Source organism: Bactrocera oleae, chromosome 5, assembly GCF_042242935.1.
Source record: "Bactrocera oleae isolate idBacOlea1 chromosome 5, idBacOlea1, whole genome shotgun sequence".
NCBI lineage: Eukaryota > Metazoa > Arthropoda > Insecta > Diptera > Tephritidae > Bactrocera > Bactrocera oleae.
The window spans coordinates 12308886-12324405 of NC_091539.1; the positions used below are offsets into that span (position 1 = coordinate 12308886).

At 34.9% G+C, this 15520-nt stretch overlaps 1 protein-coding gene and 4 long non-coding RNA genes across 5 annotated transcripts; 4 read left to right on the top strand and 1 right to left on the bottom strand.

The window, feature by feature from the left end:
* Nucleotides 1-531: 531 nt before the first annotated feature.
* On the top strand, nucleotides 532-993 carry LOC138857481 (uncharacterized). Its single transcript, XR_011396591.1, has 2 exons — nucleotides 532-623; nucleotides 694-993. It is a non-coding gene; the product is annotated as an uncharacterized lncRNA (long non-coding RNA).
* Nucleotides 994-2145: 1152 nt separating this feature from the next.
* On the top strand, nucleotides 2146-2705 carry LOC138857471 (uncharacterized). The gene is made up of 2 exons (XR_011396572.1): nucleotides 2146-2357; nucleotides 2414-2705. It is a non-coding gene; the product is annotated as an uncharacterized lncRNA (long non-coding RNA).
* A 691-nt stretch (nucleotides 2706-3396) lies between these two features.
* Nucleotides 3397-3932, bottom strand: LOC138857409 (uncharacterized). The gene is made up of 2 exons (XR_011396478.1): nucleotides 3762-3932; nucleotides 3397-3702 (listed from the first exon to the last, which is right to left on the bottom strand). It is a non-coding gene; the product is annotated as an uncharacterized lncRNA (long non-coding RNA).
* On the top strand, nucleotides 3709-4462 carry LOC138857408 (uncharacterized). Its single transcript, XR_011396477.1, has 3 exons — nucleotides 3709-3723; nucleotides 3897-4116; nucleotides 4173-4462. It is a non-coding gene; the product is annotated as an uncharacterized lncRNA (long non-coding RNA).
* A 7486-nt stretch (nucleotides 4463-11948) lies between these two features.
* On the top strand, nucleotides 11949-13677 carry Muc4B (Mucin 4B). Its single transcript, XM_014231605.3, has 2 exons — nucleotides 11949-12148; nucleotides 12216-13677. Exons 1-2 carry the CDS (start codon nucleotides 12118-12120, stop codon nucleotides 13451-13453), a joined length of 1269 nt encoding a protein of 422 aa, XP_014087080.2. The 5' UTR covers nucleotides 11949-12117; the 3' UTR covers nucleotides 13454-13677.
* The last annotated feature ends 1843 nt before the right edge of the window (nucleotides 13678-15520 follow it).

Consider the following 15520-nt stretch of genomic DNA (forward strand, 5'->3'; position numbering starts at 1 on the left):
CTACGGCTTAGCAGCCGGTATCAAAGCATCAGGCTCGTCTATTGGCGACGCCGCCGATGAAAAAAAGAGTCAAGACTCTTAGTTACAAAACGATTTTCAGTGCTTCCATTCACTACTTTACACTCTTTCAATCGACGCAGCCAGTATTAGGTTGACACTCCTGGTCTCCCCACCAGAGATCAAGAGCTTTCTGTAAACTTACGACGCGAGATAAACCATGATGACCAGACCGTTCAAAGCAATAGGTTAAGTCAAAGGTCTACATTTCCAATTATTTGGTAGAACTGTAAACAATTTTAGTTGCGATGTTTATCGATTGTAACTAGTAGATTAAAAAGTTTTGGTCAATTAGCCGTTTTCGGCGTTTAACCGGCGCCTTATACCTTTTTCGCTATTAAATCGGGGCATGTAAAAAGCGTGCACGATTCTTTTCCTGCAATAAATCGGTAACCAAAATATATATAAATTATTTAAGTCACGATCCTCTCTCTTATCAGGGTAGTAAATAATTAATTTTTTAGGTGTAGCAGCTCCACTGTATAAATAAACATGAAAGTCGTACGAACTGTTAGTTTAGTACACCATGTTACGAAAATTACTTTGTGTCGCTTTTGTTACTTTTGGTAACTAAATACCGAGCATTCCGTGCTAAATATGTCTATACTCGAGTTTATTAAACACTTTTCTTTACAGCCCTTTTCAGCTTCCATCAGTCAGCAGCTGATGCTGCAGAGCAAACAACTGAAGCAGCCGCCGCTTCAACCGAGGCAGCAACTGATGCTGCAGAGCAGGCGAATGAAGCAGACGCCGACTCAACCGAGGATTATGCTGCTGTTTCAGATGCTGAAGTTGATAGTTTGCTAGATGAATTGAATTTGGATCACTTCTTGGCCCACGTTAATTAGACCTTTTTGTTATTCATTTTAGTCAAAATCTAGATGATGCATATAACATAAACAATTATATCAATAAAATTTGTTGCAACTTATTCAATCCATGAAAGAATACCAAATTATTGAATCTAAGCCGATGGAAGCAGGATCAAAAGATAAACAATCCATATATTAGATTAGGTTAGATTATACTGGCCGGCTGTCACGCCATACATAGACCCACTGCTCCTTAGTAATGGCATCCTCGCCTTTAGTGTGAAATCCATGCTATAAGGTCGGATAGTTCGAAAAACCAAAACTTTAAAACATGCGTTTTTCTATAATGTTCGGTTTCATTCCTTGGTATATAACCGTCGAAATTTATGTTATCTCGTTATAAAAACCTCAATTTTCCGGAAAAAGATTCGAGAGATCTCTTTAATCTTTTCTTTGGTCGAATACTGAACTGAGTTTGATTTTGTAACATGGATCTGCCTAATAAAAATTATCTAGCAAGATTTCAGCAAATATCGAACGACTGATATATATAATAACATATATTCGAATTATATTAAGTTTTTGGTACGATGCTCACTGGCAGCTTACCAGGTCATGCCCGTATTTCTTCTACTTAGCATTTATTCTCCAAAAGTATACATTTCAATATTCATGTAACCTCAAAATTTATATGAAGGTCAAAAGTAAAACTAAATAGATGTATTTGTGAAGAGATTATTATCAGACGTCCTTCCCTCCCTTCTTCCTTAAGAAAGGCTCTTAAAAGCCCATTAATTAAAAAAAGATGGACTTTTCGAACTGCACAGATATGTTTTTGGACATACAATTAACTATTCAATCTAAAATTGTACATATATTTATTTCTGAAGTCTGATACACATTTGACCAGCTCTTTCTCTTGAATCCACGCACTGCGCGGCATAACGGCGTTTAACGCTCAAGTAAGTCTTCACTAGAAAACCAGCACCACTCACAGCAAGAATTGCGCTAGGTAAACCACTGGCCAGGGTGCCAACAGCACCAAGTACGGGATCAGGTCTACATTCGCAGCCTATTAGGAGAACTGTAAAGAGTTTTAGTTATTTTAATTTCAGTATACACATGCGACAACTACTTGCTATGACTAGCAGAACTCAAATTTTTTGACCAAGTAACGCCATCTCAAATATTATTTGGTGTACAATTTTCTGCTTTTGGTTAGTCGCACGTATTTATGCGACTTCAATACTCAAGAGAAATTACTCTTGTAATTATATTTCTTATGATATTTCTTCAGCGCGACAATATTCGATAAGCAAAACATATATCAATTATCTGAGCCACGACCCACGCGTTTATTAGGCTATTAAATTATTATTGTTGTTACTAATACTCCACTATATAAGCCAATATGAACGTAAGGCGAACATTTAATTGAGTAAATCATGTTGCGGAAACTACTTTGTGTCACTTTAGTTTTTACTTTCGGTAACTATTAAAGCTACTAAATTCGAGTTAACCATAGTAAACGCTTATCCTTACAGCCTTTTTGAGTTTCCATCAGGTAGCCGGTGGTGATGCTGAGGCTACGACTGAAGCGTCCAACGATGCGGCACCAGCTGTAGCAGAAGAAGGGACAACAGAATCAAGTGCCTCAGAAAGTGGTTCGTCTACGGATTCGCCTTCGCATAAACACAAATCGTCTTTAGATTTAATTTTGAAACCTCTCGTGGAGATTCCAAAAAAGATTGCATCCGAATTTGAAAGTATATTTTCAGGTTAAAATTGAAAGCGTTACTTGATTCTTTAAAATAAAATATAGCATTGATCCAAATATGTGCTGCTGTAATATATTTCCTGACAACTAAAAGAGCTGATTGTTAACAATATCGAAATTCGCTTCGGTACCAAAAAAATTAGCTTAATTCAGTATGTTTTCCTAAGCAATATATTCCTATCATTGATTTATCCATCCTACTCGTATTGATTTTGTACTACATAACGCCGTCTAAAGCTCCCGTTCAAATTAACAGATTTTTCGCAACCTGTTTATGATATATTCTCTCTTTTCGAGATCGCTTTGGAAATTATGAAGTCTGATGAAACGAATACATTTCTATCTTTTTTGGTTTTATCGAACATTCTGGTATGAGTGGTGTTCGATTCGCTACTTCTCGGCTGGATTCGGATAATTGAAATGGCATCATTTGAATTAGTAATGATGGTACAAACCGCCGGCTTTTTCTGCTGACTGAACTACTAACTCAACGGCTGGTGTTCTGTTGATTCCTGATATTTATTTCGTAGTACAACGGTGTTGCTTTTATTTTCGCAAACATGGGAAGGATGTGGTTGCAATTCTTTTTCTATACAAAGCTCTGCATTTGTACTGAAAATGTTTTATAGTCTCCTCTTCAATTAGCCTTTGATAGACAATGTTCATTTTAGGTTGTTCACAATCTACTGGCATGCCTGCCAATGAGACACTGAACTGCAAGCATTCCTAATAGAGTTCTTAAGCCATTCATTTCGAATTTTGACAGTCGCAAATATTTTTATTGACATACAATAAATTATTTAATCTAAAATTATATATATTTTTGTGAAGAGTGAAAAACATTTGACCAGCTCCTTCGCTTGAATCCACGTACTGCACAGTATATGGGCGTTTATCGCCCACCAAGTAAGCCGCGTAGTAAGAGCAGAGCATTAGTGACACCACCGGTAGTACCAAAAACCCCGGATAACGCAGTACTGCCAGGTAAACCACTGGCCAGACTGCTTACAACACCAAGTACGGGATCAGGTCTACATTCGCAGCCTATCAAGAGAACTGTAAAGAATTTTAGTTGTGGTAAAATTTTAATTTCAGTATACTCCTGCGACAACTACCTGCTATGACTAGCAGAACGCCATCTTAAAAACTTTTTAATATAAAATTTATTGTTTATGGTTAGTCGCACGAATTTATGCGACTTCAATACTCAAGAGAAATTACTCTTGTAATTATATTTCTTATGATTTCAGCGCGTGCAAAAATCGTGCGGAAAAGTTTTCCTGACAATATTCGATAAGCAAAACATATATCTATTATCAGAGCCACGACACACGCGTTTATTAGGCTATTAAATTATTATTGTTGTTACTAATACTCCACTATATAAGCCAATATGAACGTAAGACGAACAGTTAATTGAGTAAATCATGTTGCGGAAACTACTTTGTGTCACTTTAGTTTTTACTTTCGGTAACTAATAAAGCTACTAAATTCGAGTTAACCATAGTAAACGCTTATCCTTACAGCCGTTTTGAGTTTCCATCAGGCAGCCGGTGGTGATGCTGAGGTTACGACTGAAGCTTCCAACGATGCGGCACCAGCTGCAGCAGAAGAAGGAACACCAGAATCAAGTGCCTCAGAAGGTGGTTCGTCTACGGATTCGCCTTCACATAAACACAAATCGCCTTTGGATTTAATTTTGAAACCTCTCGTGGAGATTCCAAAAAAGATTGCATCCGAAATTGAAAGTATATTTTCAGGTTAAAATTGAAAGCGTTACTTAATTCTTTAAAATAAAATATAGCATTGACCGAAATATGTATTGCTGTAATATATTTCCTGACAACTAAAAAAGCTGATTGTTAACAATATCCAACTTCGCTTCGATGGACAAAAAAATTAGCTGAATTCACTATGTTTTCCTATCCTATCATTGATTTATCCATCCTACTCATATTGATTTTGTACTACAGAACGCTATTTAAAGCTCACGTTCAAATTAACAGATTTTAGCAACTTGTTCACGATATATTCTCTCTTTTTGAGATCGATTTGAAAATTATGAAATGTGATGAAACGAATACATTTCTATCTTTTTTGGTTTTATCGAACATTCTTGTATGAGTGGTATTTGACTATATTTGACCCATATACGATTTATGTCAAGTTTGCCTGCTTGTTGAGCTAGTTAGGAATTGACTCCACTGAGACTCCGCTATATTTATAACATGTTTGTCGATAAACTCCCTATTTTCCGGAGTCTAGTAGTACAGTGGTTCCTGCTCTGGCTAGTTCATCTGTTTCACCGTTACCAGGAATATCATTGTGTCCACACCCATTGCAGGTTTATGGTCAAATAGGAACTTAAATCCACTAAGAGATCAATGCATTATTTCACTACCTTTGACGAAACCCTAAGAGACTTTATGAGCCGCTTGGCTATCTCTGTATATAATTATATTCCTTTTCGTGAGCACACTCCTTGTTAGAACAAGAAAGCTTTTTTTAATTGATGTGCTCTCCTTTTGGAAGACACTGCATTGGGCTAGTAGATGGCAGGTGATTTTGGTGTATAATTTTATTGAAAAGACACCACTTATCTACTTTGGACCCCTTTGCCCTGCGTCGCTGTCCACCTCGACCTTTTTCAATTCTTCTCTGAAAGAAAGGTAATATTATACATACTAAGTATCTTAGAATGCCACATATTACAAGCGACTAATAGACAGGATTCATTCATTCTAAGAGCTGACTTCTCTGCCAGTTGTTTCCAAAACATGTTGATTGGCAGTAATGGTATAACTTACATATAAATGACCAGCGTGGCAAGCTAAGTCGATTTAGCCACGTTCCTCTGTCTGTCGGTATATACGCGAACTAGTCTAGTTTTCATAAAATTTGGCATCGAATCAGATGACTATCATATAGCTTTCATACAAATTCCACGATAAAAATCAAGTTCTTGTATGGAAGCCTCCTATATTTGTGAAATGTATTCTAGTTCGGAACAACCGAGGCAAACATTTTTTCTTGTTTTTATTCATTTGGAGATTTTATCTAGCAACTATACACATTTCTACATCCCCCATCTACTGGAAAAATATTGTATATCCGTTTACTAGATCTTGTTACTTGTAAAACTGTGTTATATGAAAAGTAGGCGTGTTTGTAGTCCATTTTCTCGCTGTAACATAAAGAGGTTAAGAAATTTTTATCAAATACATTCCAATCTACCTAATATATCATTTTCGATTTGTTGTAAGTATTACAAACAACCGTTAGGTAAGCAAAACTATACTACTGTGCGCAACATGTTGTGTGGGTGTGACAATAGAGGCTTATTTGGACCGATTAATATATCGCACATCATAAAATTTCTGTCACTTCTTACTTCACTTGACGTAAAGAGATCGCAGCTTAATGACCCTGATCTACAGTGCGTTTTATTACAAGTTTTTAAGTCGTACGGGCTCCAACCAAACTCGTTTTCTATGGTCACCTCATTATTGCACTTAGTAAATGTTTAGTGTTCCAGTGGAATAATATAACAACTAGTAAAGTTTTCAACAAGATCGTATTTATGAATAGATGGGTACTCTGCAATTCCAGCCAAATTTCTTAACTTAAGTTTGTTATTTATGTTGAGTCGCTACCTCAACTTCGCAAAGTTAATTAGTTTTCCGCACTCTACTGGAAATGCCTCTCAACCCTCAAACAACGCGCAAAGTGTCAATCGCCGATTTACACTTCGACAAATATTGCGCACTAATGACATTACTGTCAATATTGACATTGCAAATGTCACACCACGACTTTGTCAGCACATGCGACACGACGCGACGCAGACATTGGATAAGCGAAATGGGCAATTACGACAAAAATAACAATTGAGGGAAGAAACTCCTAATTTAAGCGTAAGTTGAGCAGCTAAGTGAGTTGCTATTTGAATGCCACTTATGGATTTAATGTAAATTTCGCAACCATAAAAATGCAATAAGATACTACTTGTGGATAATATAGGGTCTGCCATTTGAATTTTAGAGTGAATTTGTGGTTTTCAAATCTTACACTTCACACTTCAGTAAATTTTTTTTTATTTACTTAATATAATATTAAGTTCCCTTTAACATTCTTTAACGCAGTCTCATGTATTTCTTTAATCCTTTTAGTGGCGGTAGTTATATAGTTATACAAGTATATGTAACTAATATATTTATTTTTAGAATAAGAGTTGGAATTATAAGCTTTTCGAATTGGAGTTTATGAATTGTCTTGGAAGTTTCTCATTAGCATTAGGATTTTAGACTTTATATCTCTGTAGACGCCACCGGAATTATTCGTCACAATGATTTTTGGTGACCACAGTTCATATTTACTTTGGACACCACTGTTTCACACCCAATACTATAATCGTCAGGCCGCTTATTTGACACGTTCGTAATGATTAGGTATAAGACGTTCACTTTTTCTGATAATTAGGTAATGGCAAACAAATCTCTATCGGAAATATCTTTACAATAAACAATAAGACCCGATGATTAGAGACAGGTCTCCGAAAAGCTAAAAGTTGAATTTGGCACTCGGAGGTTTGACATTGTCTCTAAAGGGAAGAATACAAATAAAAAGTATTTGTGTGATTAAAGATTTTTTCACTACTAACAAATTTCAAAACAAATTAGATAACCTGCTTACTATATCGGTAGTGCTGTCACAAAAAAAATTTTTAATGTCTACGAAATTCTAGATCATAAACAATCGCTCGGGTAAAGGTTTGAGCGCCGATGAGACCTGAGATTTTAAAATATTATTTTTATTTCGAGGATTCCATTTTCCAAGCCTCTAAAAGACTTTAAATACTTGCTCACACTCGACAATAAACGATCACAGTTATATGACTTCAAATAAGTGTTCGTCAATGTTTGGCCGCGTTATAGAGAAAATCCTTCATAAGACATCAAAAACCAAAAAGACAAGATGAGTAAGTTTTTGAGTTTAAAAAGTGACAAAAATGGAGCATATTTTTCATAAACACAGTGATGGCAACAGCACTTGGGATCTGCCTGTAAGAAGATCTGCGTTTTATCTCTCTGATTATAATATTATTTTCCTAATCTGCTATTGGCGATTACTTAGTCAGCTAAAAGACTTGGTCGAAATAGAGCGATCAAGAAGTAAGACTATTTTGATACTGTTAGTTCATTTTAATTTTAGTTTTAGTTTTTATTTTAATTTTAATTTTAATTTTAATTTTAATTTTAATTTTAATTTTAATTTTAATTTTAATTTTAATTTTAATTTTAATTTTAATTTTAATTTTAATTTTAATTTTAATTTTAATTTTATGTTAATTTTAATTTTAATTTTAATATTAATTTTAATTTTAGTTTTAATTTTAATTTTAATTTTAATTTTAATTTTAATTTTAATTTTAATTTTAATTTTAATTTTAATTTTAATTTTAATTTTATTTTATTTTTAATTTCAATTTTAATATTAAATTTTAATTGCGAGTTCAAATACAGTTTTGAAAAAAATGTCAAAATTGTAGCACCCTGTAAACACACTATATTTACATTTACCACTTTAACACCCCTAATTTGTACCGCTATGTCAATGTCAACGTTATTGAATGACGCTAAATTTTTGCTGACACGCGTCCCGGTTATGCCAGCGCCTTGGAGGGGAAACACCAAAGCCAAAGTGAATTGCGGACAGAAAGAAGTGCACAAAAGTAATTAAAATCAAAGCAGCGAATTTTTTCGTTTATTGCAAATTTTAGCGCTTTCATATGTTTTCTTAAGTCACATATGACATATGATTGAATAAACATGAGTCCATGTTTACGTAACTATTATAATATATAGGCGTGCGTACGTATAATATATTGGAAAATGTATGTATGCAGTGCGGTGTGAAATGCGAGACCGAATGTGTTTTGTACATATGTATATGTACGTTATATTATATTAAGATACATTATGTTAAGTAATATGCTAAGCAATGTCATGTTCAACTACGCAATGTTATGTGTTGCTGTGTTATGCTGTACCATATTCTGCTATGTTAGGTTAAGTTACTTTATTTAAAATTACCATATGTTATTCTATGCAGTGTTGTGTTATATTATTCTATATGTTATGTTTTGACGTGCTATGTTATCTTATGATATGTAATGTTAAGTTTTGCTTTGATATGCAATTTTTTGCTTTGTTACGTTAATATGCTAAGCAACGTTATGTTATGTTATCTTATGCTAAGTGACATTGTATTGCGCAGTGCTATGTTTTATCATATTACGCATACACTAACATACACATTTACATACATATGTAAACATACGCATGTTGTTTGACAGTTCATTGACTTTGTATTGGCACGCGTTGAAGCGCATAAAGTCAGCAAAAAATTAACAGCACTAACAATCAGCAGTAATGTTGAATGGCAAATGTAAATATTAAATTTCCTGTTCATTTTTTATGTGCAGTTTTCGTTCAGTTTTATTTGCATTGTTTACTTGCTAGATTTATTTGCGTACTATCGTTGCAGTATGTATATTTGGACATAAAGGTGGTTCAAAAAGATAAAACTTTGTGAATGTTTTTAGTACAGTTCTACCTCCTACATCTGTTCTAGTTTGAGTCAAAAATATTATAGGTAAACTTTTCGCGGAAACAGAGCCCGTTAGGGTTCTACTCCTTTATCTACACCTAAAAAACGATTTTGCTGTATGCACAGTTATAATATAGCATACAATTTTAACCCAATCGATGACTATGAAGGCGTGTCAAAACTCAAAGTTGTGTTGAAACCGCCAAAATTGAATATTACTCCTTCATAATTAATACCGCAAACCTATACTTTTAATTAAGAAGTTATCAAATTTAAATTTTTAATCCGTTGGAAGACTCCTAAGGTAGGAATTTCTTTAGCATATGGCGTGCTTTAACCGTCTCCATTCTATACCAAAATTTATTTCTGATATCCTCAACCGTGTTAAACTGTTTACAGTTCACAAAATAGATAAATTAAGTTTTAAAATAAATTTAAGTAGCAATATGGAAAATAAGCATTGATCATATTCATGCGGTACAAAAAACGCTGAACAGTTTTTGAGATATTGACCTGAAATTGCGCAAACGTACTTTTTTTACCACTCATTCTTCGGATTCTTCAATATTAGACAACTATAACATATAGCTGCTATACAAACTGATCGATCAAACTCAAGTTCTTGTATGGAAAACTTTTTATTTGACTAGGCATCGCCATGAATTTTGGCATATATCAACGCATTGAAACAATCTTAGAATATATTGTGTAGATCGGATCAATATAGCAGTCATGTATACTGATCATTTAAAATCAGTAAAGTAGTAAAGTAACTTTTGCGCAATAAAAATGCACCTGTGGAGAGTTTTTTTAGCTCTGGTGCAGCCGTAGTTAACATCTTTTTGTTTTCAACGAATATCGATAGAAGAGTTAAGTTTCAGGTAATTTTATATAAAAATTATCTTCGAAAATTTTAGAACCAGCCTAGTGTGTTACGTCTTGCATATGTATATGAGTGTGCTACGCTTTTTACTGATTTCAAATTACTGTTTTAAATTTTACATTCTTTTGTGTTCACTTTTTGCCAGCTTTGCATTTATGCATGCATTCCATTGTTATCACAATTGCCGTGTTGTTGTGTTGTGTTTCAAGTATTTAATTTTTTTTTGCGTTTTTTAGCAGTTTTTACGCGCATTAACTATTCATTTGGCGAATTTAATTATTTTAAAACTTTTTTTTCAGCTGAACTTTTTAATTATAAGTATTTTTCAATAATATTATTAATTCCTCATGTACATATATTATTAGCTGTTGCAATTGGATCAAATTATCACTTTTTCATATTCTAGTTGGAATATTTCACTTTATAATAATCTGTATTTGCTAAGTATTGTAGACCATTACCGTTATGGAATCGTTATCATTATCAATATCAAGTTTTATTCCTGTTATCACCAACATAACCATTATCAATAATATTATCATTACTATTATTCTTATCATTACCATTATCAATATCATTATAAGTATTATTCCCATTATCTCCAACACTACCATTACCATTATTATTATCATTTGAAGTATCATTCCCTTTATCATTACCATTATCATTATCATTACTATTATCATTAATATTATCATTAACATTATCAATAGAAGTATGATTATATTTAACCTCATCGATATCATTATGAGCTTTCATTACAATTACCAACAACATTATCGCTACAACGATTATTATAACCATCGAAAATTATTAACCAAAGAGCAGAAAAAATGCGGTTATATATTAGAAAAGAAATAAGAAATAGAAAACCGTTAGACAATCATTGTATATAACTTCTAATAATACAAGGAAATCCTCTGCAATATTTCAAGGACCTCGTTTGCATCGGTCAGTGTGTATAACAGCTATGGTCTATAGTGGCCTGTTATCGGCGGTTCTCACAAATTATCAGCATCTTGATAAGAAAAGCACGTGCGCGAAATTTTAGATCGATATCTCAAAAACTGAGGGACTACTTAACGTATTTACAGACAGACAGGCCGACAGTCTGATTATTTATATATATATTTTATAGGGTCTCTCACTTTTGAGTGCTACAAACTTCCTGTTCAGGGCGTAAACATTCTCTACTCAATGCTTCAATTCTCTTTACTGAGACTTATAAGAAAACTTTACTCATCGTTTAACGTTTTGTGAATTTTTTGAATTATCCTTTTGAGTTAAGGGGTTTCCCCTGTATATTTTTAATGTTTGGTGAAGTTCAGTCCAAGGTATCAAAGACAAAATTTGGTGGCGAAGAAAACGCCTTACTTTACTAGTTTGATTAATCCAGCACAATTTCTAATCTCAAATTTTGTGAAGTTGGCACATTGAAGCATTTCTAACGTAACGGCATGTCCGACAGAGCCATCAATAACAATTACAAGTACAATCAACACAAGTACGATAGCCTATGGAATATATACTTAGCTTAAAGCTTCCGCATGTAGTTTGCAAATGAGACCAAATTGACGTGGCTTCGGTTGTGATACACAAATCGTTTGCTGATGATAACAATTAATTAAAGACAATCGAAAACGTGTCGGTCGCAGCAGCTTCAACCACAAACAAGACAATATATTTAACAGCGATAAATAATATGCAGATGTTGGTGGCACATATTGTGTGATTGTTATTATTCTTTTAAAAAGTAAATAAGAAGATAATGTTAAACACGACCTTACTTAGGATAGCACGGTTATTGTTCTATAAGAGGTGGATTACGAACAGAAAGCTGAGCAATTTGGAAGAAGCTTCAAATGAGTAGTTTGGTCAAACGCGCTGCAAATAATTTTTAAAGAAAGCGCACCACATCGAAAGCAGGCGAAAGTAGCCGACGACAGGCTAGGTAACGCAGCATATACGAAATCATTAAGATGAAAGTTATTATCGTCTTTATGATGGGAGGTAATATAAAATTGGGCTCAAAGACAGGAGAAATTCGTCTTATTCATTTTTCATCTTTTTCTTACAGTTCTTTTGCAAGGCTGTGTTGCGCAGGAGGCGAACAAACAAACTGCAAAAGAAATTTCAGTAGAACCAAATCCCATTTCATCAGCCGATCTGCAACTAAAGAGGGATCTCGTAATGATTATACCATCTACAAGCGATCCGTCGACTGGACAACGGACGGAACTGGTCACAAATACATTACTAGTGGAAACCCAGAAGGAGCTAGACACAACTACAAGATCAATAGAAACCAAGAAGCAACTAGTCACAACTACGTCAGCAATAGATACCAAAATGGACTCGTTCTCAACTACACCACCAATAGGAACCAAGTGGAAATTGGGCTCAACTACAACATCTACAGGTAACAAGTTGGAATTGATCACAACCAGTCCTCCACTGGAAACCAAGAGGGAATTGGTTCCAACCGTAACTTTGATAGCTACTAGGAGCGAACTAGTTCCATCTTCACCGTCTCCAGAAACCAAAAGGCAGCTGGCCAGAACTACAACACCAATAGATACTAAGTGGGAACTGCTCCCAACTACAACCCCAATAAATACCAGGTGGCTACTGTTCCCTACTGCAACTTCAATAGGTGCTAGGAGTGAACTGGTACCCACTACAACTCCAGTAGGTTCCAAGAGGGAAGTAGTCCAAACTACACCACCATTGGAAACCAAGAGGCAGCTGGCCACAACAACAACACCACAAGAGTCCAAATGGCAACTCGTCCCAACTACAACTCCAATAGGCACCCCGTTGGAGTTGGTCATAACTCGACCGCCGTTAGAAACCAATATTGAATTGGTCCCAACTGCAACACCAATAGATACTAAGAGGCAGCAGGTCTCAACTAAAACACCAATAGATGTCAGGACACAACTAATCCCAACTACACCTCTATTACAAACTAATGTGGAATTGGTCAAGACTACAACACCTATAGGAATCATAAGGAAACTGGTCAGAACTACAGAACCCGTTGGAACCATGGAAGAACTGGCCCCAACAATAACACCTCTAAGTGCCATAGAGGAACTGGTCCCAACCAAGGGAGACGTAGTAACAACTACCCCACTAAGCGGAATCACAAGTTCTTTACCTCCTATCATAACCACAATATTGACGTCTACAATGTCTATTCCCGTACTCGTTAATAAGCCTACGAAATTACGCAAATACCCGAAGAACAGATTAAGGTCAAGGCGACGTCGTACAACAACGAAGCCACCCTTCCATGTTACCAAAACTAGCTGAGCATTGTCATTCACGACCAAGAGGTCAATTTAGTCTGCCGTCGAGTCTATACTGCGTATGGCGTTGTCTGGTGGACATTTCTTTAATTATGCGTATTTATCAAATTAAAATTAAATTGTTATTAGCCAACTTTTTTATATACTCAAATATATTTTTAACAAAGCTTGATAGAGAGAAATTCGAGTTCCTTTTCCGTTCCTTCAGAATAAATTTTCAAAAATTTTGATGTTTGATTTCAAATAAATAAAAAGGTCTCTTTTCTAAAAGTAAATCAAATAGTTATTAACTACATATATATAATGAAGTTAGATGTACAAGGCTTAGTCTACCAAATAGCCGAACCAACCGAAATAACAGTGGACTTCCAGCATAAATATGGGAGGTGTGTCTCTCTTGAGTGAAAAACTCATTATTGACTCAATTCTTAATTTTGTTGTTCGAAGAAAGAAACATATTTGTAAATTAATTAATCTACAAATTAAAAGACAAGTATTTGGCAGATTCAGAATGTCAAACCACACTCCTTCCTGGTTTGAAGCATTGGACTGTGAATTATCTGAGCGGTCGACAATTATACTATTATCAAACTATTTCGAGGTCAGCTCTCTATTATTCTAAGCTACAAGGTGCGTTCCAAAGTACACAGTAAAAAAGTAGCAAAGTAAACTCAAGTGGCGCCATCTATATGTCTTGAGCTACTTGTAAGAATAATTAAATAGCGAGTTTCGCAGAGTGGTAACCACCAGAGGGAATTTCCATTACCTTATACGCAGATGCTTGTACGATATGGACGTCAAGCAATGTACAATAATTGATGGCATTTATTAAAAAGAAATCTCACCGATTCTTTTCAACAAGTAGCCCAACAGTCTCCCTCACTAAATCCACAGCGCCCATATTAACGAACTGGACGAAAGAGTAAAGATTGAATCTTAATATCGCCATCGATGGCAATAAAATTCCGTTTGTTAACAACCCTACGATTTTAGGTGTTGCTTGATAGCCTGTCCTCTTTCACTACACAGACGACCGCAATTTTAGCTAAAGTACAATGTCGTAACTACCGACTCCGTTTCTTCAACGACTTCAGGAGGTAGTTTAATTAAAATATTAATTTTGGGTTGAGGGTATCAAACTGAGCATGAGCATCCTCTTTTTGTGCCCAATAAATGACAATCATTTAACATCCTCTACTTTTGGTCTGACCTCGTAGAAATAACACATTTCCTGCACCTTGCAGCCCAAACATAGTCCAGATAATCGCAACAACGAGCAAATGTTCTAAGTTCAATAGACAGTTAAAAAAGAAGCAAATTAGAATTTGTTCGTTAGCGATTCAAGCCAGCAAGACCAATATAGTCTCTAGTTCTTTATACAGACAGATATATAGATACCTCTCCAATGTCTTAACGGAACCGTTTGACGATTTTTGACTTACTACGAAGAACGATTCCTGTCCTATGGGCACCGTCATTCGAGCTTGCTGGTCTGCCAGTTGATTTCCTGCTTTGAATGTCAGTCCAGGAGTCCATATGTGGTAAACCCGATTGCAACCTAATTGGCGGACTTAATTTATACAATATGTCTAACCTTGTACAAATGTATTTTCTTGAGTGCAGTCTGACTATAGCTCGAATATAGATTGGTGTAGGTACACAGACTGCGAATACCTTCGCTTCAACAATATGAAGACACCCTTTCGCCAATCCTTACGACTCGACGGTCTATCATTGAATGATGCTCTCGGTGCGGTAACGGTGAATCTGGAAATTTATCCATTCATCTAACGTTTCTGTAAGTTTTTATGGGAATTAAATTTTTACACATATTATACGATGTCTAAAATATTGCATCATAAAATTCTTGGCGTTCACTCACTTCCAAAACATTTCAAAGTTAAACCACACTGGCAACGATTAAGAGTAAGTTTTGTCATAAATACTTAAAAAGTCTGCTTTTGGGCATTTACAAATTTCCGCTCATTACAAAATTATTTTCGGTTGAAACCTGAAAAGTTTTCACTTTTACAAGCCACACAATTTACTCGACAAATACTTAATAAAGCGA